The sequence below is a fragment of the Globicephala melas genome, chromosome 17 (genome assembly GCF_963455315.2).
Source record: "Globicephala melas chromosome 17, mGloMel1.2, whole genome shotgun sequence".
NCBI classification, from domain to species: Eukaryota; Metazoa; Chordata; class Mammalia; order Artiodactyla; family Delphinidae; genus Globicephala; species Globicephala melas.
The window spans coordinates 43,044,275-43,063,996 of NC_083330.1; the positions used below are offsets into that span (position 1 = coordinate 43,044,275).

General features: G+C 34.8%; 1 protein-coding gene across 1 annotated transcript in view; it reads left to right on the forward strand.

The window, feature by feature from the left end:
• Positions 1-19,722, forward strand: part of VPS13B (vacuolar protein sorting 13 homolog B) — a 798,623-nt gene that overhangs the window by 378,552 nt on the left and 400,349 nt on the right. Inside the window, exon 24 of the mRNA XM_060287492.2 lies at positions 9,910-10,130. Within this exon, the coding sequence (XP_060143475.1) occupies positions 9,910-10,130 (221 nt within the window). The remainder of the gene's footprint in view (positions 1-9,909; positions 10,131-19,722) is intronic.

The following is a 19,722-nucleotide window of genomic DNA, read 5'->3' on the forward strand; positions in this document are numbered from 1 at the left end:
GTACTTATTACCATTTTGTTACTTAGTTTTTTTGGGTTGCTTTTGTACTTCTTCTTTGTTCTTTTCTTCCTTTAGTTTGTTCCTTTGTGATTTTCTTTTTTGTTTGTTTGTTTTGTTTTTTTTAGTGGTATTCCTATGTTCTTTTCTCTCTAGTTTTTGTGTACCTGTTGTAGAATTTTGATTTGTGGTTACCTTTGGATTCATATAGGTTAACCTATATCTATTTGTTTTAAACTGGTAGTCATTTAAACTTAAGCACATTCTAAAAGATCTACATCTTTTACACCCATCCCCCATGTTTTGTTTTTGAAGTCATATTTTACATTTTCATGTTTATCCCTTAACTCTTTATTATAGCTAAAGTTGATTTTACAATTTTTGTCTTTATTTATTTTTTAAAATTTATTTATTTATTTATTTATTTATTTATTTATTTAGACTGTACCAGGTCTTAGTTGCAGCACATGGGATCTTCGTTGTGCCATGGTTGTTGTGGCATGTGAACTCCTTAGTTGCGGCCTGTGAACTCTTAGTCGTGGCATGTATGTGGGATCTAGTTCCCCGACCAGGGATCAACCCTGGGCCCCCTGCATTAGGAGTGTGGAGTTTTACCCACTGGACCACCAGGGAAGTCCCTACAATTTTTGTCTTTTAATATTTGTACTACCTTATTTAAGTGGTTGATCCACAGCCTTTAGTATATGTTTGCTTCTACTTGTGGGATTTTTCCTTTCCTATAGATTCTTCTTTTTGTAACCTTTTGTTTTCCACTTAGCAAAGACCCTTCAACATTTCACTTATTACTGATGAACTGTTTTAGTTTTTGCTTGTCTGAGAATTTTTTTTATTTCTCCTTCAATTCTGAATGATAACCTCGCGGGTAGAATAGCCTAGGTTGTAGATTTTTCCCTTTTAGCACTTCCAGTATATCTGCCACTCCCTTCTGGCCTACAAACTTTCCACAGAAAAACCAGCTGATAGCCTTATGGGGGTTCCCTTCTATGTGATTCTTTTTCTCTTGTTGCCTTTAGAATTCTTTCTTTAACTTTGGCTGTTTTAATTATGATGTGTCTTACTGTGGGTTCATCTTGTTTGGGACTCTCTGTGCTTCCTCTATCTGGTTACCTGTTTCTTTCTTCAGGTTCAAGTTTTCAGCCATAATTTCATCAAATACATTTTTGACCCCTTTCTTTCTTTTCCTTCTGGGACCCCTATGTCATGAATGTTAGTATGCTGATGTCCAGAAGTCCCTTAAACTGTCCTCATTTTTAAATTTGCTTTTCTTTTTGCTGTTAGCGCTAGAGCCAGGTGTGAGCTTGGAGCTTCTCCTGTGCTCAGTGGTCATCATCCACATGTGGGTGGGTAGGGTAGGATTCCCAGATGCTGGACAAGAAGCCCTGAAGGTCAGTCTGAATTGGTTCCATTCCCTCTAAGTTTGTACTATACTCCCTCCTGGCAATGACACCTTTGCCCCAGAAGGGAGTACTGCTGGAACAAAGAGGGCCTGGAGAAGGGTTCCCAGTGTGGAGTGCCATTTGAGCTGTAACGTTCATGACACAGCAATCAGAGCTCCAGATGGCTCGTAATCCACCACTCTCTGTCAGTGCCAGTAATGTCTGCTCTTGCCCTGTTCAGATGCAATGCAGGGTCTGACTGGTTCCATCCCCAGGTGCGTACTTTCCTTGGCAGTGTCAGCCATTGCCCTGGAGGGAGCTGAGCCAGACAGAGTAAGAGGGGCAGGAGCAGGCACCTGCTGCAGGCAGGAGGAGCACTTTGTCGCAGGAAACCCACCAGAGCCCTGGGCAGTTTCAGTTTGCTTCCTCTGCCTTGTTTCAAGGAGTTAGCAAGTTTGCGCATGCATTCTTCAGGAGTAGAGTCTTAGTTTCTTCTGTTAAGTCCCATTGCTTTCCACCAGCTAAGGGGACTTGTCTTCCTGGTTTTGGCTTCTAGGACTGAGGTGTCCAAAATGTGGTACAAGCCACTTACTCCCCGGGGAGGATCTTTGAGCCCTTGATATTACCCTCCTCTTCTGTGTCCCCTGTTAGGAGTACAGGTCCCCCTGATTGTTGCTTCTCCTACCTCTTGCCCGACTCCCTGTGGATCTTTCTTTACAGCCTTGGTTATAGAGTAGCCTTTCTGCCAGTCTCCAGTTTGTTTTCAGTGAGAGATGCTCCACATGTAGATGTATTTTTTTGATATGTTCGTTGTGGGAGATGAGTTCGGTGTCCTACTCTGCCAGCTTGATATCCTCCTCCTACACCACATTTTCTTTATTCATCTGTTGATAGACACTTAGGTTGCTTCTACATCTCAGATATTGTGAATAATGCTTCTCTGAACATTGGGGTGCAGATATCTTTTTCTAGTAGTGTTTTTGTTTTCATTGGATAAATACCCTGAAGTGGAATTGCTAAATCGTATGGTGTTCTGTTTGTAATTTTTTGAGGAACTTTCATCCTGTTTTCCATAGTGGTTGTACCAATTTACATTCTCATCAACAGTGCAGAAAGGGTTCCCTTTTCTCTGCATCCTCGCCAACACTTGTTATTTATCATCTTTTTTGGTAATAGCCATTCTGACAGGTGGGAGATGTTATCTCATTGTGGTTTCAATTTGCACTTCCCTAATGATTAGTTTTGTTGAGCATCTCTTCCTGTGTCTGTTGGCCATCTGTATGTCTTCTTTGGAAAAATGTCTATTCAGATCCTCTGCCCATTTTTTAATCAGGTTGTTTTTATGATATTGAGTTGCATGAGTTCTTTATATATTTTGGATATTGTGGATTCTCAGTTTCTTGGAAGGAAGTGTAGCCTTGGATCGTTCCAACTATTTGACATTTAAGCTTCTTTTCTGAAGTTCTTGACAGTTTTTTGGGAAAAAGTGACTTCTGGCCCTCATTGATAATTTTGTAAACTTTTTATACTTCCTTTAATACCTTTCCACTCCCTATAAAAGCTATTATAAATTTTCACCACTTTCCTCAAGGATATCTGATTATTTCCCCTACACAGCATACAACCTCCTTATTTCCTTAATGAAAGCATTGACAACTTCCCATCCAAACAGGGTCCTGATACAGGACTTTTACACTTACTGTTCACCTTCTAGAACACTTTTTTCCCAAGTAGCCTCATGCCTTATGTCTCTATGGAATGTCATTTTATCAGAGTGGCTTTTCTGGACTATCCTGTCTTAAAGTGGCAGCGCCCTGTTCTGTTACCCTGCTTAAGTGCTTTTCAGAACATCTAGGACCATCAACATACTATATGTCATTTAATTATTAGTTTATTATCCTTTTCACAACTAGAAGGCAAGATCCATGAGAACAGTGAGGTTATATTGTTCACTGCTCTTTTCCTAGATCCTAGAATAATATCTAGCATATATTTAATTCAGTAAATACTTGTTTAACAAATGAATCTACCTTACCTGGATTAAGTCTTTCATCTGCTGATATTGCTTAGGACCAAGCCATTTTTATTCATTTATCCATCTCAGTCCATCCCTCCCTCCCTTTCTCCTTTCCTTCCTTCCTTCCTTCATAAAGCAAATATTTATTGAGTGCATACTATATGCTATGCACTACATTTTTACGGAACTTGCTTCATCAATTATAACCTCCTTATTTAATCCTTGTTGTCATATAAAAATGCTAAAATTTCTTTCAGCTTACTCAGTTAACAGAACAAACCTCTTATTTGCAAATCCAATAGAAACCTTTTAATCCTTGATGTTCATTGATTCTTTTTTGAAATTCTTTCTTAACTTCTGGATAACCACTTTCCTTGATTTGTTTTCTGTGGATAGTGGCTACTCCTTTTGAATATCATTCATGGGCTCCTTTCCTCTACACTTTCTTTAAAGATAGGTGTTCTTCATATTTATAGCTTTACTAGGTATTCTCATCTATACCTGTACTTAACCTGTCACCTTTTCTCTGACAGTTTACAAATCTGTAAGATTGTCACACACCTGACTTCTTTGTTCCTTTTTTATATCCTTAGGTAACTGTTTGACCTAGATTGTCCATCAGTTGGCACTGATAACATGATAGAATCTTGTGCTACAGAGTAACATTTATTTTCAATACCAAAAATTGCTCTATTCCTAATTTCACAGCTAGTCCCTGGTCATACCTGTCAGCTTTAGCATGTTTTTAAAGTGGTTCATCTGAGCCCCAGGGAATGAAACCGTACTTGAGGTGCAAAGTTATGGATAAACATGATCACCAGGACTCAGGTTTTCTTCCATATAATTCCCTTCTGTATGAGGTTTTCACGAAATACAATACAATTCATTGATTCAGACTCTTTCATTTATCACACTTTTTTTAAAGTCTTTATTGAATTTGTTACAGCATTGCTTCTGTTTTATGGTTTTTTTTTGGCCGTGAGGCGTGTGGGAGATCTTAGCTACCTGACCAGGGATCAAACCCGCACCCCCTGCATTGGAAGGCAAAGTCTTAACCAGTGGACCACCAGGGAAGTCCCCAAACTCTTTAATTTAGTATTTGGAATAGTTTCTTGAACTGAAAGGGTCCTTGGGTCATCTATGAACTTCCTGTCTTCCAAAAAACTTCTTTAAATAATAATACCAAATAATGAAAGAAGTGAAATTAATCAGGACTTTACTTTTTACCTTTTTTTAAAAAACTTTTTTGCTTTTTCTTTGATCTTTATTCTTATATCTTTTCTTTTGTCACTAAGTTGGTTCTTTTACTGTCATGAAATAGTCCACTCAGTTCTTGTGAAGGAAAAGGCATGAAATGGCTTAGCACTTCATGTGGAAAAAGCAGAGGAATTAGGAATTAGCATTTCTCCTCTAATACTAAGGGATAGTTAGAGCTAGGATATTTACCTAAGTCTCCTGGTGCAAAATCCAGGCTCATGCTGTAGAGGCAGTGTCATAGTGTTCTAATGCACTCAGTAAACCAGTTTATCAACTTAAGTAAATTGATATACTCTGTCAGTAATATAAAATGAATACACAAATGTGTATCTTTTATTCCTAACAAATACTCGTTTATTAGGAAGGTTAACATGGCAAAGCTTTTATGCATTAGTCAGTCTTGACTTTCATCTAATAGCAGTAAACAGTTCTTTTGCAGAAGTCTTGGGAAGGTAATAGATTTAACTCAAATTGACTAAAATGTCTACATGTACTATGTGTTATGTTAAGGGAAATGATAAGTGAATTTATTATCTAGGATGTTTGTGTTGTAAATGATTATAAGTATTTTTTATTATTTTTTTAAATATAATGTATATAGCTGAAAATGTTTTGGAAAGGGAATCATGTCTTAATCACTTTTTTTATGTTATTAAAGTTTTGAGGACACGGTGTTTGTAAAGTGCATGTTCAATAAAAAGCTTAATGAGGAATAAATTGGCTATTCATTTATTTAAGAAAAAGCTAAAGTAGAAAACAATCAGGAAGCAAAAAATAGCATTTAAAAATAAGGATCTTTAAACTACCCTATATTTATTTTTTAAGTTATAATCCATATATCATATCACTGAGTCATGAGACCCAAGAAATATTTTATGATAATGTTTCCTTAATTATGTAAGTGTCTGTGTAATAATTTAAGTGAGGTAAGACGTGCCATTAGTTAGTGGTAAGTCACTTTAGAAAACGTTTAATTGTAACATATCTTGACAAGCTGTAGCAACTGAGGGTATGTCTTGTTAGCTGACCATATGACCTTAAATAAATTCTGCATTGCTATAATTTCGACACCTCTTTTAAAACTGTAATTACTGATATTTTAATTGCTTGAAGGACAGCACTAGTCTTTGAGGTTACTTTTAGTTTTAAAAGCAATAATTGTTCTGGTTTTGCCTTGTTTATATTTGCAGTCATAAGTTTTAAGGAATTTTAAAAAACAGTATTATATTTCTTTATACACTAATGAAAATTTGATGATTAAGTTATGATTAAACCAGTAATATTCAGACGTGAATACTAGTTAGCACTGAATGCTTTTTTTTTAAAATAAATTTATTTATTTTATTTATTTATTTTTGGCTGCATTGGGTCTTCGTTGCTGCGCGCGGGCTTTCTCTAGTTGCCGCGAGCAGGGGTTACTCTTTGTTGCTGTGCGCGGGCTTCTCATCGCAGGGGCTTCTCTTGTTGCGGAGCACAAGCTCTAGGTGCGTGGGCTTCAGTAGTTGTGGCTCGCGGGCTCTAGAGCACAGGCTCAGTAGTTGTGGCGCACGGGCTTAGTTGCTCCACGGCATGTTGGATCTTTCCGGACCAGGACTAGAACCCGTCTCCCCTGCATTGGAAGGCAGATTCTTAACCACTGCGCCACCAGGGAAACACACACACCCTTTTTTTTTTAATACATGCTGAGTTTATAAACATTTATATATGCACAAAGGCCTATGGAAGGATTAAAGAAGTGAATCAAGCACTGAATGCTTGGGTTTCTAGATATGAAGAAAATATTTCACAAATTTGAAATGAATTATCTATTTTATCATGATTTAATAATCATGATATTTTTCAGTATAAATTTTATATATTTATATAAATTTAATATATTTTTAATTTTTATTATTTTATACATGCAATACATTTTACATTTCCTAATACAAAGCAGTATTTTCTTCCAAAGTAGAAATTTGGTTACAGAGCAAATAAAACTATATGTTGCTCATTTTCATTTCCTTCTCTTCCAGGCATTTCAGCAGTTCTCCTCTGCCAGGAGAATTGATTATGCTTTATATCTTTTTTAATGCCTTCATTCCTCGAACATTCCCACTGCTTAAATTAATATCATGTAGAATTAAAGAAACCCTTTATCTCAACTGTCTGTAAATCAGTTTAGTGCTAAGTGGTTTGGGGAAACAGGGTCAGCACTTTTGGCTCATTTATGTTTGTAGAATACACTGCATCTGTTTCCAAATTGTTAACCCTCACAATTAGCAGTAAAATATTCCTCATTACACTATTTCATATTTGAAATAAAAACCTGCCTGAGACATACTGGATTGTGGGACATAGGGAAAAGAGTTAAGAAGAAGAGGAAAGACACCTTTTTGTTCGTTTCTAAAGACACGTAATGACTAAGGTTATGAAAGAAAGAAAACTGAGGGGGAGTATCTCTAATATTGAACAGTTTTCTTTCTTCATTTTCCATATTGATCTTTGTAAGGTGATTTACCTTGGTGCAAAGTATATATACTTTTTCCTATAATAAAGCACAGCATCTTTAGAAAGGGAAAGACCAATTCTCTTTGCAGAATATTGATCCCTGCCCACCAGTATTGAAGACTGTAAATTAGATGTATATGATCAGGGTCCCTCTCCCCCACTGTTGACACATGTATCACATAGTCTCACACTGAATTCTATTTATTCATTTTGTCTCAAAGCTTTGCCGTATTCACTTTCTTTTACGTTAACTCATCTGAAGTTCATTAGTGTTTGGTTATCATTTTTTGAGAATTAATTTATTGGTATTCTTTTCTCTGTTAATAATATAGAGGTTTCACACAGAAATGAAATTTTCAGTCCTCCTGCTTTGTTTTTATTTTTTCTTGTTCTTTAGACAATTTGACTATTTCTGAATTCTGCCAGCAATAAATAATTTTTCTAAAATGAAAGACTCATTTTATAGCCTTAGCACTTTCTCATTAATGTTAAAATACTAGTCTTGAAGTTCTCAGAATAGTACATGATCCTGGTCCGTCATGGATATCTGAGCATATTTTATGGAGTTCTCAGAACAGTATATTGCCAGTGTTGTAAATAGATGAGGTGCTTTTTATTTTGGGGTGTGTGTGTGTGTACAAGGAATAGGTGTGCAGGTAGTGATGTGTTATGTTTTGATAATTTTTTCACAGTGATTAATTGTGGGAATGTTTGTCATTACATGTTAAGCTCTTCTAGATAGAGTGTACTTTTTAAAACAGATGATATGCTTGTTAAATAAATGGACGTAAAATATTACCTTAAAAGGTTCTGTTTAAGACTTAGAATATGGTATACCCAATTTCAGGTTATGGTCTGATTCCAAAGAAGAAGCAGAGACACATATCTGAGATAGTACCAATGTCATTTGGAATTCTTTTTTTCTATTTCATGAATTTAAATGTGGTGCTTTTTACCCAACATAATCACCATTTAACATTTCTTGGATAACATAAAATTTGAAAGACTATGTATAGCTCACTACAGATTTTAAAATATGTAACCTGAAATCATTCCAAAGTATTTTAAGACAAATTTGGCAAAGCCTTTATTTTGTAAATAGCCTGGAACTTTGTGTAGGTTTTAAAATAATTTCAGAATTAGTTACAGATGATTTAAAGTTTGTCATTCTTTCCTGGGGGCAAAATATTTTAAGTCTTAAGACAGGCAGAGTACCACGATGCTGACCACATATTATTATGCAGTTTCCATTGTTTCCAGTCAAGTTGTTGTGGACTGCTATGTAGCTAGATTTATTTTATTATCCAGGTCTCAATTTCAAAGTTTCTGATTTTAATTTTCTTAACTACTTGATCAAGACATTTTGAATGTTCAAACATATGAGAATCTATCTTGTAGCATCCCCTGAGTATCACCATTCACAATTCAAATACTTATTTATATTCCTTTAGTATATATGTTTATAGCATGATCTACTTAGTTATTCACTTGGTAGTTTTTTCCTTGCTAAAAAATAACATGAACCTAATAGTACGATGTGATCTGGTTCCAACTCTGTGTGAGCGTGTCCCACACTACAGGGGGGAAAAAAAAAGACTTGAAGGAAAAATAATAACAATGTTAATAGTGCGTATTCCTGGGAGTAGCAAGATGGAAGGTGAATTATGACTGGTTTTGATTTTTTTCTTTATATATTATATTTTCTAAGTTATTTTCAGTGAGACACTAGTACCTCTCTAATTAAAAGATAAATATTTTCAATTTGTTTTAGAACTAGATACTTAAAAAGAAGTCTGTATTATACTATCTATACTATCAAGTGCCAGTAGAATTGCAAAGTCAAAAATACAAGTCATAGGAACATATTTTCCATCAAATTGGCATCCCAGTAATGAATATTTACGAATGTTTTAATACTGAGTACATTTTTAATGCTATTTCACAAAGTATTTTATCTATAGCCACAATAAAAAAAAGATAGTTTTATCTCATAAATTTATATTAAGAATTTTTTTCTCTGGTAAATCAATAAAAGGAAAAAATTTAAAACAATGAAAGAAATTTTGCTTTTAATTCTGAAATGTGAGTACTTTTATTTTTAAATAAAATATACTTGATTTAAAAATAACATATATAAGAATCACCAACTGAAGATATGTACGTGCGTCCTGGGTCTTAACCATCAGAGATTTCTGATTAAGTAGGTCTGAAGTAGAAACCAGGAATCTGTATTTTATATCAGCACCCATATGACTCTGATGCAGATGGTCCAACAGACCATAGTAAATTGTTTATTCTTTTTTTATTCTGCAGTCAGATCTGTGGTCACCTTTAGTTCATTTTCCTAATTTTCCTAATTTAACACATTCTCTGTGGTCTCCAAGATATAATGCATACATCCCAGCAGTTGCACTGTACAACCCACTAGTACAAGGGTGAGGGAAGAAAAAGTTAGAACTTGTATTTATATTTTTATCTCATTTCCTTAATTTCTACTTTTGTATGTTTTATAATGTACATTATTGATATAGTAGTATGTTATAATAAATATAAACATTTTTAAAAGGTAACTCTTATATAACATGTAAACTGTTTAACATGTTGGTCTCTGGGATACAGTATACGCTATTTATGATGCCATATTAACTGTTTTATATTTCAAATATTAACAGTAGATACCTTACTATCAAGTGACAATTAACTATATTTTTGTTTGTGTGCCTCCCTACCCACTTTTGTACCCATTTTCAGGTGATGCCTTTCCTTGGACCATCAGCTTGCATCATTTCAGCATATACACCCTTTTTGGAAAACAAGTGACACTTTGCCTAGTGGAACCTATGGGTTGTACCTCTACTCTAGCTGTTACATCTCAAAAACTACTCGCTACAGGACCTGATATGAGGCATTCATTTGTTGTCTGTCTGCATGTTGACCTGGAGTCACTTGAGATAAAATGCTCGAACCCCCAGGTTGGTACATTTGATTTATGAAAGGAAATTTAAAATAATGTGATTTAAGAACAATTGTTACTCATTTTGTTGAAGGGTTTCTCTTCTATTAAGTGTCTTAAATTATTTTTAACAGGGCCATCAAGATCAGAATGGTTAGATTAAGTATTGCTTTGAAGTTCTCTCAAGTTTTGTAATTCAAACTCTTCTGAAAATGTAATGGTGGCAGCATAAATGCATCTTTTGGCTGATGGAATGAAATCAGTTACAGATGTAAAGTTTTTTAAACGGTGAAGAACTACTTTACTGTCAGACTGGAAGAGTCTATTGAAGTGATCAAATGTAATTTCCGATCAGTTTCTCACTCAAAACTTCTTTTGCTCAACATGCAGTATTTAAAAGAAAAAAAGCACTGTTTACTCTTTAAAAAAGGCATTTTGTTAATCCTTTAACATTCCAGTTGGGATAGGCCAAACATGTTATATTCTACAGTTTTATAATTTAGTATGAATTCAGATCTCCTGGGTTTGTACAAATTATTAATTACATATAATTTAACACTTGTTTCTTTGACCTCAAGCAGACTCTTGTATATTTTCTACACAGATTATCAACGTTGAATAGTATTTGAAATTATATTTTTAAAACAATACTTTTTAGAGTTTTATTGGATCTGTTAGGTCAATGTCGATAAATCTTTGTTTATTCCAGCATTAGTGGTGACGAGCTAGTTTTTAAAGTGTGTTTTTTTAAGTGGGTTCAAATATTATTCATATGTTATAGAGCCTCCTTACTGAAACCATCCTCCTTCTTTCCCCTCTTCTCTCTGCCTTGCTCCACCTACTGTATACTCTACAGTTTGGTTTAACTTTCATATATATTTGTGCATTTTGAAAAGATCGGACCTGCTAATTTAATCTTGGTGATGGCCTTATTAAAAAATACATACAGTTAGAATTATGATGAGGCAGTTATACTAAACTAATAGCTTATCCACCATTATGAAAGTAATTTCTTTTATAATCAGTAGTAAATTCTTTTGAACAATAGTAAATATTCCATATTAATGGCCATTTGCCATTCTATTATGACCCATAGTAGTATAGAAGAGAATAATTATGAAATGGCTTAACTCCTCTTAGATTATTCTTTGAATGCTACTGCTGATGGTTGTTGAAATGCATTTCCTAGAGGAAGGAAAATTTGTTGGTTGAATTGTGTCTCCAACAAAAGATACGTTGAATTCCTAACTTGTAGTATCTCATCATGTGACCTTATCTGTTAATAAGATCATTACAGAGGTAATCAAGCTAAAATGAATTCATTAGGGTGAGCCCTCATCTAGTTGACTGATATCCTTATAAAATGGGAAATTTGGAAGTAGATAGTCACAGAGGGAAGTTGATGTGAAGATACACAGGGAGAGTGCCATGTGAATGGAGGCAGAGATTGGACTGATCCAGCTGCAAGCCAAAGAACACAAGGATTGCTGGCTACCTCCAGAAGAACCAGAGGCAACGAAGGATTCTCCTGAGTCCCAGAGCATAGCCCTGCTATTACCTTGAGTAGGGACTCTCTGATCTCCAGAACCATGAAACTATAAGTTTCTGTTGTTTTAAGCCACCCAGTTTATGGCACTTTTATATGGCAGCTCTAGCAAACAGATTATAGAGAAACAGATTCACCTTCTTTAGATCCTTTATCACAGAAGCTGTTAAAAGGGAAAAAATAGATTTAGTTCTGTCATAGCAGCAGAAGCCCATCTCAGCCCATCAGTCCCACTGATTATTCTATATACGCTGGGGGAAAAAAAGCAAAAACTAACAACATAAATGAATGTTCCCAATTTGGTTTTTAAATAATTGAATTGCAAAAAAGACTTTAAAACAGCTATTATAATTTTTTTTTTATGAGGTGTAAAGGAAAGCAACACTGAATGAAAAACGTAAGAATTCTCAATGGAGAAGTAAAGTATAAAAACAATCAAATGGGGCTTCCCTGGTGGCACAGTGGTTGAGAGTCCTCCTGCCGATGCAGGGGACACAGGTTCGTGCCCCGGTCCGGGAAGATCCCACATGCCGTGGAGCGGCTAGGCCCGTGAGCCATGGCCGCTGAGCCTGCACATCCAGAGCCTGTGCTCCGCAATGGGAGAGGCCACAACAGTGAGAGGCCTGCGTACCGCAAAAAAAAAAACAAAAAAAACAATCAAATGGAATTTGAGAATTGGAAATACAATATCTGAAAGAAAAAACCATACCATATGGGCTTAGAGGTGACCTGCACATGACAGAAGAGTCATTGAACTTGAACATTGTGCATAGAAATTATGAATTTGGAAAACAGAAAAGAAAAGATATTAAAAATAGGATCGAATCTTCAGTGGTTGTGGGACGGAATGTTCAAATATATGTGTAATTGGAATTCCAGAAGATAAGGAGAAAAAGCTGGGGCCAGAAAAATATTAACAAATAATTGTACAAATTTCCCAAATTTGCAGAAAGAGATAGGCTTTTACATATTCATGACGTTTACCCAGTCCCAAGCATGTTTATCTTGGACACGTTGTGATTAAAATGCTAAAAACCAAGGATAAATTTTTTAAAAATCTTGAAAGCAGCTGCAAGAAGATACATTATATATGGCTTAATTTGAATGAGTGCCGATTTCTCATTAAAAACCATAGAGGACATGGGACTTCCCTAGCGGTCCAGCGGTTAAGACTCTGCGCTCCCAATGCAGGGAGCCCAGGTTCAATCCCTGGTCAGGTAACTAGATCCTGCATGCTGCAACTAAAGATCCCGCATGTGACAACGAAGATCTCGCATGTGGCAATGAAGATTCTGCTTGCTGCAACTAAGGGCCAATGCAGCCAAATAAATAAATAAGTAAATATTAAAAAAACAAACAAAAAACCCCACAGAGGGCAGAAGACATTAGAACAATATTTTTAAAATGCTAACAGAAAAACACTGTCAAGACAGTGTGCATGTCTCACAGAAATTAAAGTGAAATAAAGACACTGTACATGAAAGAAAACTAGGAAAATTGTCACCAGCACCTCTACTTTACAAGAAATACTGAAGGAAGTTCTACAAGTTAAAAGGGAGTGGTACCAAATGAAAACTTGGATCTTCAGAAATAAAGGAAAACCAACAGAAATGATAAATAGCTTGATAAATCTTTTTTTTTAACTATTTAAAAAAATACATATGACTGTGGAAAGCAAAATCCATAACACTGTCTGCTAGACCTTTCAATGTATGTGGATTTAATATACAAGACAACTTGGGACTTCCCTGGTGGCGCAGTGGTTAAGAATCCACCTGCCAATGCAGGGGACACAGGTTTGAGCCCTGGTCCAGGGAGATCCTACATGCTGTGGAGCAACTAAGCCCGTGTGCCACAACTGCTGAGCCTGTGCTCTGTAGCCTACGAGCCGCAACTACTGAGCCCACGTGCCACAACTATTGAAGCCCATGCACCTAGAGCCAGTGCTCCACAACAAGAGAAGCCACCGCAATGAGAAGCCCGCGCACCACAAGGAAGAGTAGCTCACTGCAACTAGAGAAAGCCCGTGAGCAGCAACGAAGACCCAACACAGCCAAAAAAAAAAAAAAAAAAGACAACTTCATCATCAAGGTTAGTGGGGGATGGGCTAAGGGGACCGAGTGGTTGTCAGATTTCTAAATATCTCATGAAGTGGTACAGTATAAATTTAAAAGTAGACTGTGAAAGTTTTTCTACATATAATTTCCTAGAATAACTACTAAAAAAAAAAAAAAGCAAAAATACAAAGAGATATAACCAAAATGCCAATAGATGAATTAAAATGAAATACTAACCAAAATGCCAATAGATGAATTAAAATGAAATACTAAGAAGTATTCAAATAATCTAAAGAAGTGAAGAAGTGGTAACAGAGTTACATAAAACAGAGGATGGAAACAGAAAACAAAAAATAAAATTGTAGAGATGATCCTGCCTTAGCAAGAATTACGTTAAATGTTATGATCCTAACTGGGAGTGTTTAGACCAGGATTCAGCAAACTAAGGCTTGCAGATAAATTTGGCCACATGCTTTTTTTCACATACTGTGTAAGGTTACCATCATGCTACAACCACAGAATTAAGTAACAGCAAGGGAGAACACTATGTAGCTCACAAAGTCTAGAATATTTACTATCTGACCATTTACAGAAAGTCTTCTGACCCCTGGTCCAACTGCTCCTATTAGGGTAGGAATAAAGCAAGACTCTGCATACGTTGCCTAAAAGAGAAGCACTTAAAATATAAAGAAACAATATAAATAAATGCATAGGAAAAATACACCATACAAACAGCATAAGAAGGATGGACTTATTTATTTTAATATCAAATAAAATAGACAAAAAGAAAAAGTATTACCAGAGATAAAGAAGGACATGAAAGAAAAATGGACAGAATTAAAGGAAAAAACAGGTAATTCTATTCAATCATATTAGGAAATTTTTATACCATCTCTCTCAGTGGTTGTAAAACAACTAGATGAAAAATAAATAATTGGAGATATAGAAGATATGAAAAATACTGTGAACTCACCTTGACCTAATTGACATTTATAGAATACTATATTCAACAACCATGGAATGCACATTTTTTTCAGGTGTACATGGTCTCATTATATTAAGAGAATTAAAATCAGTAAAGTATATTATCTAACCATAGTCAAATTATATTAGAAATCAATAATAACTAGGAAAACTGTAAATATCTGGACATTAAATAATAACTCATATCTGAGAAACCAGATATAACACTTAATTGTAAAATATTGAACTTTTTCCCACTAAGATCAAGAAAAAGCCCAGAATGCCTCCTTCTATCACCTGTTCTTTGTCATATTGGCCATCTTAGCCATTGCAATTAACCAAGCAAAAGAAATAAAAGACACAAAGATAAGAAGTAAAACTCTCCCTATTTTCATATGATCAAATATTTTACAGAAGATCCTGGAGGAGTTAAGAAACTATTACTAGAACTAATAAACTTATTATGGTTGTAGGAGACAAGATAAATATATAAAAACCAATTGTATTTTTCTGTACTAGCAGCTAACAACTGGAAAATGGAATGAATCAGTTCCATTTATATTGGTGCCAACAAACATACAGAAATGAATTTAACAAAAGATGTCCAAGACCTCTACCCTGAAAACCACAAAACATTGCTGAGAGAACTTGAACATCTAACTGGAGCAAGATACCTGTTCATAGATTAGAAGATTCAATATTGTTAAGATGGCAGCTGTCCCCAAATTGATCTAGATATTGGGCATAATCAAGTCTAAAAACATTTTCTCCTCGAAAGACACATTAAGATAGCAGAAAGCCAGACACTTGGAAAAAGTATTAGCAACACATTTACCAAACTGTTACCAGAATATTTATGGAATCCTTTCTACTTGGTAACCTGAAGACAAAGAACAATAAATAAAATAACATGAATACAAATAATGGGGAAAAGATTAGAACCACACAAGATGTGTGACTGGTCAGTCAACACATGAAAAGATACTCAACATCATTATTCATCAGGAAAAAACAAAATAAAACATGAAAACATACCACTACATACCTATTAGATTGGCTATAATTTAAAAAATGGAGTATTATGAACCAACTAGAACTCTGTATACTACTGATGGGAATGTAAAAATTACATAACAGCTTTGGAAACAACTTTGAAGTTCCTGGAGGGGGGGAAAAAACATACAACCCAGCCATTCTTCCCTAAGTATTTCTTCAGGGAAACAAAAATGTATATCCACTCAGAGACTTTTACATGGATGTATTTAACAGCTTTATTTGTATAGCCAAAAACTAAACATAACCCAAATGTTCATCAGTAAGTGAATTTAACAAATTAAACAAATTATGGCTTATCCATACAATGTAATACTATTCAGCCATAAAAAAGACTGAGTTATTGATAAAATGCAAGATCATGAAAAAATATTGCAGTCATTACACTGAGTGAAGGAAGCCAGACCAAAAAAGAGTACTTACTGTATAATTCCATTTATATAAAATGTTATAATGTGTAAACTACTACATTGTTACAGAAAGTAGGTTCCTGGTTGTCTGGAGTCAGGGCAGGGAGAGGGAAGGAGAAGGGGGTGGTAGGAAGGATAGACTACAAAGGGATATGAAGAAACTTTTGAGGATAATAAGAAAAAAATTTTTATTCATAGTTTATATTTAGTAGTAGCTCAGTTCCTATATAATAGACAGCTAACTACTACTTGGAGTTACCTACCAGAGACATTATATTTTAGAGACTTATTTTAGGAGTCATTATAGCCTTGGGAGGATTGTCCTACTCTACATGTTCTGGTTATCCATAGCTATCCCAGCTGAGAATAAATTCTGTTCCCATTGTGGTTTTAGCCTGGGACTCCACTATTATTAATCTTTAAAAAAATTTTTTTCTTTTACTTTGAGATACTCAATAGTATGGTGATTTCTGTTGAGTCTTACTAAATGTAAGACTGTGGCTCAAAACTAGAGCTCTGGGATATCTTCTTTAGATATTCACCTTATTTAGAACTAAGCTCAGGTTTTGTTGTTGTTGTTTAAATATAAACCAGTTCTAAGCCAAGTCATCACATAAATAGAACTTATGTTTGGCCTGGTATTACCTTCTTATGTCTGCTCCTTCCTTTTGTCCTTTCCTTGATCACTTGACTCCCACGGGCTCCTTGCTGCTTCTCCCCAAATACCAAGGGCCTTTTTTTTTTTTTTCTTGCCTGAGAATTAAACCAAGACTGAATGAACCTCATGCCCTGAGAATCCCTTTGCACCCAAAGTGTAATGAATTTTATTTATTCACTTAATTCTACTTTATCTTCTTGATAAGTCCTGATAAACCAACTTCTGTAAAATTGTTAGCACCTGCTATATCCAAAGTTGATCACCAGGTTGTTGGGAAGTTTAAGTGAGATAGTTATGAAAATACTTTGCAAACTCTCAAATAGTATATGAATGTCATTTTGTTAGTTTAGATTGACTCTGATATAAAATGTGAGATCCTCTATGTAAATTGGTATGAATATCCCTGGTGGAATGTAGCGGTATTCCTGAAGGGACAGGAAGTCACAAAACAATATAGGACTTTGAAGAATCAACATGTACTCAAAGAAAAAAGTAAGGAGTAAGTACTCTTTTATATCCTTGTGTGCCAGATTAACCTAAATTTTAATGGTAAGACATGAGACTCCAAATCTCTTTTTTGTGAGTGGGTTGCTTTAGCCTTCCAGACTCCCTCTGGGTTCTGTCAGAATTACAAAGGATGACTTGATTTTTTTTTTTTTCCTAAGTGAATTCAGCAGATATTTATTGAGTACTACATGTAGGCCAGAAATGAGGGGAGAAAAATTAATAAGATAAATACATGAAGAAGGCCATGCCTACACACATCATAATCCAACTGTTGAAAGCCACAGATAAAGAGCATATCTTGAAGGTATCATGAGAAAAAAATGACACATTACATGCAAGAGAACCAAGATTTTCTTAGCTTACTTCTCATAAGAAGCTGTAGTGATCAAAAGAACATCTTTAAATCGTGAAAATTAAGAAAATTAAAAGCCTCTCAACCCAAAATTCTAAGTAAAAAAATATATAACATTTATGAATGAAGACAAAATAAAGACATTTTTCATGTGAAAGAATCTGTCACCAGTAGGACTGCACTACAAGAAATCCTAAAGGAAATCCTTCATGCTGAAGGGAAATGAAACCAGGTGTTTGAGCAACTTTTCAAATGTTTATTGGCTGTTGAGTTTGCTCTTTTGTGAATTGACAGTTCATGTTGTTTACATTAATTTGTATTTTCCTGATTATTAATAAGGATGAACAGATTTTTCAGTGTTTATTGGCCAGTGAATTTGCTTTTTTATGGTTGATATTTCATATCATTTACTTAATTTTTCTATTAAATTTCTTAGCAATTTGAAGAGCCTCCCTTATATTCTATAAATACAAACCCTGTATCTGTAATGCAGTTATTTGCCTTCAAACTTTATGGCATCTTTGGCCAAAAACGTTTAATCTTCCTTAGTGAAATATATCTATATGTCTCTTTTTATTTTCTGGGTGTCCTGCCTTATAGTGTATCGTGGGCCCAAATATCCATGTGCATATAAGTTCCTAAAATTTCTTTTACTATTTTTACTTTTCCTTTTAAGATTAATGACCCAAAATAAGCCTCTTTCTTGTGAGTGGTTTCTCACTGATTAATCTGGGGGCTTTTTTGTTTCTTATTTGTGTTTTTTGTGAAGTACTTCTTATCCTTTTTTGTGCCATGGACTTCTTTGAGAATGTTATAAAAGCCTTTTCCCCAGAACAATGTATATGCCCACTAAATTTCACATACACTGTCAGAAGCTTTATGAACTTTGGATTATAGCCAGTGTATAAGCTTGATTCCATTCAAGTAATTCCTACTTCAGTACCATTCTTTTGTTTATTCGTTAGAGTGACGTCAGAAGTGTTTGCTCTTGTAAGCAATTAATTTGGTTCATTATTGCTCAGAGCCCTCAATTAGTTTATATACTCTAAAATATAGTGCAAGCTCTATATGTAGGGCAGGCCTAGACCAAATTTATTGTCATGTCTGACATTGTTGTAGATCTCTGTATCAACTATAGAGACCTAAATCGCTGTGTCAGTTCCTGGAACTCACTGCCATTAAAAGCCTTAGACGCTGTAAGTATTTAACCTGGTTGAATATTCAGAGAATTTGTTCCTAGGAGTGATTTGCACCAACCTTGCCTTTTATCTTAAGTGTTTTACTAAAGTTACCCAATTCTCTTTAATGTCTTTAGGCACTAGTCTCTCAGACCTTAAAAATTGTGTTCATTCCAAAATTAAATGAATCTTCTTTAATAAGGAATCTTCTTTAATATAATAAAATTTTAATTTTCCCTCTACCAATAAATTGATACATTTTGTCTACCTATAAGGCATTCCCCAAAACATAAAAGTATCTTTGCATTTTTGGGTTTTAAGTTGTAAAACTAGAGAAATAATGTTTTTTATGCTCCTTTTCTATCCATTTTGTCATAGTTTTTATTGCTGTAAGTTCAGTTTTCACCAAGCTAATGGAATTTGGCATTACTGTCTAAGAACATAAGCATTCAGTTCGGACAAAACTGGATTTGTAGTCTTAGACAAATCACCCATTTTTAATTTCTCTGAGCTCCTGATTTTTATTTTTATCTTTTAAACAAAAGTAGACTAAGTGTAATGCTCTGTATGAAAAGGATGTTTTTGTTTTTGGCAAAAACTCTTTCTTTTGAAACTGAATTTTAATGATTAGTAACGACCTGTGTGCCAAATGAAATAGCCTTTCTAAATTCATATTCACTTAGAGCTCTTTTTTGTTCAACATGGATCAGTAATTGCTTGTTGAAGTTCCATTCCTGCTTGGTTTCCATTGACATTGTATATCCATGGTTTTTCTTCTTCATGTCTACCTTTCTATTTTCTCTTCTATCTGACTCTCCTAATATGCTGCAAAACTTGTCATGGCCCCTTTGTCATGTCTTGTTCATTTCCTGTACTTGGCTGTTGCT